The sequence below is a fragment of the Pseudomyrmex gracilis genome, unplaced genomic scaffold (genome assembly GCF_002006095.1).
Source record: "Pseudomyrmex gracilis isolate BER0280 unplaced genomic scaffold, ASM200609v1 scaffold_208, whole genome shotgun sequence".
In the NCBI taxonomy this organism is placed as follows: Eukaryota; Metazoa; Arthropoda; class Insecta; order Hymenoptera; family Formicidae; genus Pseudomyrmex; species Pseudomyrmex gracilis.
The window spans coordinates 1-7875 of record NW_018020792.1 but is presented as its reverse complement, the minus strand read 5'-3'; the positions used below and the strand labels follow the sequence as shown (position 1 = coordinate 7875).

Sequence of the window (7875 nt, the reverse complement as noted above, 5' to 3'; positions counted from 1 at the left end):
ATATAACATATAATATGTATAATGTCATATAATATAATTATACATAATGTCTGAAATCATCTGTACACGTCTTTTAAAATAAAAAGAAGTGATTTATATCAAAACTTCTAGCAACTTGTGTAAATAAATCTGGTACGCTTTATCCAATATAACGATATTTTTAACTTTTGATCGAAAATGGATTTGACATCCGAATGTTGAATTGTTTTAAATGTAACATGTACATTATATTACAGATTCGGATTATACACAAAAAATTTTATCTTTATCATTTTTCTAAAAATGTTTCTATTGACCTTGTAATGATCTTGATAGTAAGTGATATAAAAAATAAACTGCTCTTGATGTAACCTAAGATTAACTGCGAGAACGTGATAGAGACATCTGATTTTATATTTGTTTATGCGCACGCGTATGTGCGCGACTGTATTCGTAATACTCAATTGTAAATTTTCACGAGCTTTTAAATTGTTATAAACAATCTCGCTCGTGTACAGATTTTGAGACCTGTTCTCTGTGTCGATCATCACGTAAGTACGTTCGGCTGTTCGCTTCACCATAGCCCGATCGTATCCATAGACTAGAACGTAACACAATACAGCATACCAGATTTACTTATCAAAATTTTTAGGATAAAAATTACCTATCTTTATTTAAAAAAAAATAGTCTCTCTCATTATCACACATCCTGTATATTATTATATCTATAATTGTATTTTATCTTGTATAAACTATATATAATACACAAATATTAGTGCTAATGTGACACATAAATATAAAATGTACATGATAATTAAGCCTCTTGCACAATGGACGGAATAGCGATAGCGATAGAAATAACGAAAGTTTTAAAGAGTTTATATTTAAAAATAAAGATAGGAACAGCGGAATCTAACATACAAAAATACATATGTATCAATGCAGATCAGAAAATCGGAATAAACAATAGCGATAAAATTTCCGACGAGTTGGAATTCTGTGTTAAAAACTGTGTTATTTCTATTGCTATCGCTATTCCTTCCATTGTGCAAGGGGCTTTATATATTTTTGTGAGCAGATTGGGTTAGTAGATCTTCTAACATCTTTGGGAATTATTCCGGATAACATAATTGGATATTCTGTCGGAGAACTCGTATGTGGCTATNCCGATCAATGTCTCACTTTAGAGCAAACTATTCTATCAGCGTATTTGATTGGCTCAGCATGTGTCGAAGGCAATGTGCCTCGTGGATCCATGGCCACTGTCAGTCTTGATTACGAAACTCTCAAAAATATATGTCCAGCAGATATTACAATNGCATGCCGCAATAGTCGGAAAAGCAATGTTATAAGTGGACCCGCGGAATGTGTACGTGTGTTTATGAAAAAGTTACAGGTAAATTGAAGTATCAGTTAATTAAGTGCCGTTAACTAATAACCGTTAAAATAAGAGTTTATGACATTGTAATAGAAGCCCAAAGTAATTTATATATAGTTAACACTACTTAATTCTGTTTTACTAGACTAGTAACATACATGTNGAAGAAATTCCGTGCAACAATATACCTTATCACAGTTGTTACCTTACGTCCATTAAAGATAAACTTTTAAGAAAATTGAGTATCTTAATACCAAACGCAAAAAAAAGAAGTCCAAGATGGATCAGTACATCTGTACCCTCTTCTGAATGGTCAACTTTAGCAGCACAATTGTGTTCCGCTGACTATCTCACAAATAATATATTGAGTACGGTACTCTTTGAACAAACAGTTTATCAAATTTCAAATGATGCCTTGACTGTTGAAATTGCGCCAACCAGCGTATTGCAGCACATTTTGGAAGAAGAATTTCTTCATACACAAGCAAATAATATTGCGCTCACTCAGAGTCACATAAATACAAATCCAATTACTGTAATGCTGCAAGGAATTGGAAAACTTTACAACTGCGGCTTGCAACCACAAATTGCCGCTTTGTATCCGCCCGTANAATTTCCAGTTAGCCGCGGGACTTTTATGATATCTCCATCTATTAAGTATGAACACTAAATTCATTAAACGTTCTTAAGATATCTGATAAAACGAAGTTGCTGAAAGTAAAACAATATAAAGAAGTAGAAGTAAACCATTGCTAAATGATTTCAGTATAAATCATAGAAACTTTAAACCCCGAAATATGATAAAGTATAATAATTTGATTATTTATTATATTTAAGGGATGCAACTTAAGCATCTTCGACGAATTTTTGAATTGATATAGCAATTTAACTTTTTATGTGTATAAATGTACATAAAAATATATTTGCACGTACATCCACCATAATGGCAATCGGAAAACTATTTGCTAGTTGAACGCTATCACAAGCATTAAATTTATTTTATAAAAATTATTGTTATTCTTAGATGGGATCACTCCAAAGACTGGTTTGTACCGAATGAGATACCAGAATATAGTAAAACCAAGGAGAGACATGTAGAAATACATATTGAAGAAGACTATGAATATATGACGGGTCACGTAATAGATGGAAGAACGTTGTTTTCGGCAATGGGTTATATTATGCTTGTTTGGCAATTTATCGCTACAATCAAAGGAAAATTCTATTCAGCATTACCAGTAGTATTTAGAGACATAAGATTCGTTCGCGCTACTCATTTACCACAAAATGATACCGTAACCTTAATAGTCCGAATACACGAAGGTATCTATATCATTTCTTTTTAAAGACTTTCTGAAATAAACTAAATTACAAACACAATATTAAATGCTACATAGAATCGGTTTTCAAAACTAGTAAAAAAAAGAGATATATCTATACAATTGAGATTTTTTGCAAACTATTGTAGACAGCGGTAAGTTNGAGGTGTGCGAAGGAGACAGCGTTGTTGTGATAGGTAAGGTGTCAGCTGAAGTAGATCCCAAGAAAGAAACTGTACCATCTCACTTATTACCAAAAGACAATGAAGAGGAAGAACACATGAACACTGAAGATATTTACAAAGAATTGAAGTTACGCGGATATCAATACAACGGTGAATTTCGTGGATTAAAAAGCGCATCAATCACGGGTAACAAAGGACACGTCGCTTGGATAGGCAATTGGGTCACGTTTATGGAAACGTTGCTGCAGCTGTATATACTCGGAAAAGACACCAAAAAACTGTACGTTCCTACGAGCATTCGAAAATTAGTAATTGATCCGATTCTTCATAANAAAAAGTTACAAAACTACGTGACGCAGAATACTAAACGTAAGTATTTTATTTACAAAAGCAAAAAATTAGTTTGTTTTGTGCATTATCATTGTTGTTCGTATTATTATACAAATAATCCGACAATATCTTGTAAAGAGATGTGAGAACTGTAAGATTAAAAACATTTTGTTTGATATATAATTTCTTTTAGAATTGCCAGCACGAGTATATAAAAACATAGACATCGTAATATCCGGTGGCGTAGAGATTTGGGGTGCGAAAGCTACTCCGATCGTTTGCCGAAAATCGAACGCAAATCTTGTGATTGAAGAGCAAAGATTTGTGGCGAATCGCGATCGCGAAAAGATTTCTTTGCGCGAAGCAATACGGATATCAACGCAAATCGCACTGGAGGATCATCAAATTACAAAAGTAAAAGCTATCGAACTAGTAGAAGATACAGATGATATTGCGAGCAAAGAAGAACTAGCATTTTCAGCGATACTTGAAGCTTGCGACAATTTGCCGTTAGTACAGGCAAATATTATTTTAATGACATCGCCTACTCGGTTTAACGCATCAGACTTGCCACCGACCGTAACAATCGCAAATTTAACGAAACATGTGGACAATAAAGTGTTAATGATTATCGGATTTAATTTTTTGTCAAAACGGACTTTGTTAGAACGAATTTTATTCTTTCTCGAAGAAGGTGGTTTTGTGTTATCACGTGAAAAATACAAGGTAACCGAAGTAAACGAATCGCATTCTGTTTCTTGCGCATTGACCGACAACGATTATCTACAACAATATGGATTAAGTGTTATTCTTGAAAAATGTACTGAAAACGAAATGATCGTGCTTTTGAAGAAACGAGTTTTGATCAAAGAAACAACTGTTGTTCATGTCACCAATGATAACTTTAAATGGCTAGAAAAATTAAAATTACTCATAGACGAGAACAAATTATTCGATCAGTACAAAAGAATTGTACTCGTTAACGAAGATGATTTCGAGTGCGGTTTATTGGGATTTGCTAATTGTTTAAAAAAAGAGCCCGGTGGTGAGCTCGTAAGAAGTGTGTTTATTCAAGACAAAACCGCTCCGAAATTTTCTCTGCAAGATCCCTTCTATGCGCAACAGTTGCAAAAAGATATGACAGTCAACATTTTGCGATCTAACAAAACTTGGGGTTCTTACCGTTATTTCTGCTTGCCGGCTCCGGAACCCGCACTTGTACCCTCTGCTTATGTTTGTCAAACGGTAAGCAAAACTATTCGCATCTTTTTGACTTAATAATAATGTCACGATACTTTTCATGTACTGTTCAGTTTTCTACTTTTTAAACATATTTTTCAACATATAATGCTTTTGAAAATTTAATATTTCTTTACTTACTAGATTTGTGGTGATCTCAGTACATTTCGTTGGATGGAGAATGATATATCAATCAATTCCCCGAATTCTGATAACTTAATACGTGTAGTTTATTTATCCATTAATTTTAAAGATGTAATGCTAGCCACGGGAAAATTAACTTTTGAAGGTAATGAAAAGCGATTTGAAAGTATGAATCTCGGACTGGAATACGTAGGATTCGATGCCGAGGGACGACGAGTAATGGGAATGCGCGACAACAAGTATGTATAAGTGAACAAACGTATATATATCTCTGTTCATGAAAAAAATACAATTATTTTTATATAAATATATATGTTAATAAACTTTCTGGATTTACAGATGCATCGCGAATGTCGTTTTGAAGAGTGACTTGCAATGGGTCATACCAGANACTTGGACGTTCGAAGAGGCGGCTACGGTTCCTTGCGNATACAGCACGTCGTATTACGCTTTATACATTAAAGGGAAAATGAAAAAGGGCGATAAAGTACTTATACACTCTGGCTCTGGAGGCGTCGGACAGTCAGCAATTTATCTCGCCTTACATGAGGGTTGCGAAGTATTTACTACAGTAGGCACCGCTGAAAAGAAACGTTTTATCCGAGAAACGTTTCCGGCTATTCCCGATGATCATATCGGGAATTCGCACGACACTAGTTTCGAGCAAATGGTTATGCGTCTGACAAACGGTCGCGGTGTTGACATAGTGCTGAATTCATTGGCAGAAGAGAAACTTGTCGCATCTGTTCGTTGTTTAGCGCGTAAAGGTCGTTTCTTGGAAATCGGAAAATTCGACCATGTATCAAACAATCCTTTGGACCTGTCATTATTTAGAAATGGAATTTCTTTTTACGGTGTGTTTCTGGATGCGATGTTTGCAAGAGAACACAGAAACAAGGCCGAGTTAATGAAATTAATGGATGATGGTCTCAAGAATGGTATTATTAAACCTATAAAAGCTAAAGTTTTTCAGCGAACAGAAATCGAAGAGGCTTTTAGATACATGGCAAGTGGAAAGCACAGAGGAAAGGTACATAACTAATATATAACAATTAAATGAAATTCTTATTCGTTTTTCTTCAACGAGCGAATTTTTTTCTAGATAATTTTGAATATTCAAGAGGCAGACAAATGTGTAAACGCGCCGATCATCGCACATCGTCGTTATTATTGTCATAAAGATAAAACTTATATCATACTAGGCGGTCTAGGTGGCTTCGGATTGGAACTGACCGAGTGGCTAATATCCCGAGGTGCAAAAAATGTCATGCTGATTTCAAGAAGCGGCATNAAAAATGGTTATCAACAGCTAAAGGTTTCGTTATGGAGATCCTACGGCGTAAACGTGACGATCGTTAAAGATTATAATATCGCCAATCCTATAGATTGCGAACATCTTTTGCTACGTGCGGAGAAAGAAGCACCTGTGGATGCTATATTTAATCTCGCTGTTGTTTTAAATGACAACATTTTAAAAAATCAGATTACGGAGAGTTTCGTAGAATCTTTCAGAACTAAAGCTTGGCCAACGCAAATATTGGATAAACTGTCGAGAAAGATCTGTCCTAAACTTCGACATTTTGTTGTGTTCTCTTCGGTTTCCTGTGGCAGAGGAAGCGCTGGCCAAACTAATTACGGAATGACCAATTCCGTGATGGAAAGAATATGCGAAAACAGAGTAAAAGAAGGATATCACGGGTTGGCGATACAATGGGGAGCTGTTGGTGACGTGGGTCTCGTTGCTGACAGGCAGGAAAACGACATGGAACTAGTTAGCAGCGGCACGTTGCATCAAAGAATATATTCCTGTATTGAAGAATTAGAAAAATTTTTACTTCAGAATCGTCCGATTGTGAGCAGCATGGTGGTAGCTGAGAAGAAAAAAATATCCGAATGTTCCGATATGGTTCATGTTGTTTCTTCTATTATGAGTAAGAATTCACATTATTCAGACGGATAAGTCTCAGAACAAAATAAATCGGACACGGCAGGATGTGCCGATCGAACACAGACTCAATNGGACACGAGGTGAAACAGACACACGATAGTTTCAATCGGACACACAGTATTAAAACAAAACTATTTTGTTTATGTTTTTTTTTTGTTTGTGTTATAAGCGTGTAGACAGGGAGGCTGCGCTCCCTCGCAAGGGAGGAGTTACGCTTTTTCTCTGCACCTTCCTCTCGCTTTGCGCAGAAAGTTGAAACCTATGTGAAACCTTGTTTCAGTTTTAGCCACGTTGCTACAACACGAACAAACAGAACATAAAAAATAGTCTTGTTTTAATACTAGTGTCCGATTGGAACTGTGTTTGATTGAGACTGTCGTGTGTCTGATTGATACTGTGTCCGATCGACACATCCTGCTCCGATTGATTTTGTGCGCATCTGGGACTTACCTTATTCAAATTTATATTTTTTTTAGTGTATGCTATTTATACTTTCTGCAAATTTTGACGTTTCTTTATTCTGTGTGATAAGATATACAAAACTTAAAAGGAATAAGTCAAAATACATTTCTGGCCGAGCTTGGAATAGACTCTCTGATGGAAGTGGAAATCAGACAAACTTTAGAACGCGATTTCGATGTGTATCTTTCTCCAAAAGAGATTCGAACTCTCACTTTTGCAAAACTTTTTGAGATGTCTGATACAGAGGCCAATAATAAATCTGAAAAAAATGAGCGCAGTAAATGCGAACAAAATGTAGTACCTATGTTTGGTATTGTCAGAGACAAAGACTTTTTTTCTGAAATTCTTATGGACTTTTCGACTGAAAGCAAAGACATTTCTACTCAAGTTTTTCTTATACCAGGAATTGATGGTTGTGGAACTGTCTTTAATCATTTAGAGTCGTATATTAAATTTCCNACAACATCTTTGCATTATAACACATGTATCATTTCCAGTAGGAATACTTTGTCAGAAATGNTTGAGATTCTTGAACAGGTATGCCGCAACGTTATTTTAATAATTATATTTATAATATAATGTTTATATTCTGTAAGTAATTTTGTAAATCTTAAAACATAAATTTTTGAATATGTGACAGGCTATATTAACAAGATTACGAGACAAGAACGATTTTGTGATGGTTGGATATTCCTTCGGATCTATTCTCGCAATAGAACTTGCAACGCGATTGGAAAGTTTAGGTTTTAACGGTCGAATAGTTCTTATCGATGGTGCACCCGATCAATTAATGGTACTAAGTAAAAAGTACATGATCTTCTCACATACAGAATCAGCAGATAATGATGCAGAAATACTGGTTCCTGTTCTGATGAATGTTCTTCTGAAAAC

General features: G+C 35.1%; 1 protein-coding gene across 1 annotated transcript in view; it reads left to right on the top strand.

The window, feature by feature from the left end:
• LOC109858510 (fatty acid synthase-like) overlaps nucleotides 1-7870 on the top strand; it is a gene marked incomplete at its 3' end in the record, with an annotated part of 14322 nt that extends 6452 nt beyond the window's left edge. Inside the window, exons 7-16 of the mRNA XM_020435838.1 lie at nucleotides 1033-1375; nucleotides 1503-2014; nucleotides 2382-2680; nucleotides 2826-3230; nucleotides 3385-3644; nucleotides 4575-4813; nucleotides 4914-5604; nucleotides 5677-6505; nucleotides 7055-7521; nucleotides 7625-7870. Coding sequence (XP_020291427.1) covers nucleotides 1033-1375; nucleotides 1503-2014; nucleotides 2382-2680; nucleotides 2826-3230; nucleotides 3385-3644; nucleotides 4575-4813; nucleotides 4914-5604; nucleotides 5677-6505; nucleotides 7055-7521; nucleotides 7625-7870 — 4291 coding nt within the window. The remainder of the gene's footprint in view (nucleotides 1-1032; nucleotides 1376-1502; nucleotides 2015-2381; nucleotides 2681-2825; nucleotides 3231-3384; nucleotides 3645-4574; nucleotides 4814-4913; nucleotides 5605-5676; nucleotides 6506-7054; nucleotides 7522-7624) is intronic.
• Between the last annotated feature and the right edge of the window lie 5 nt (nucleotides 7871-7875).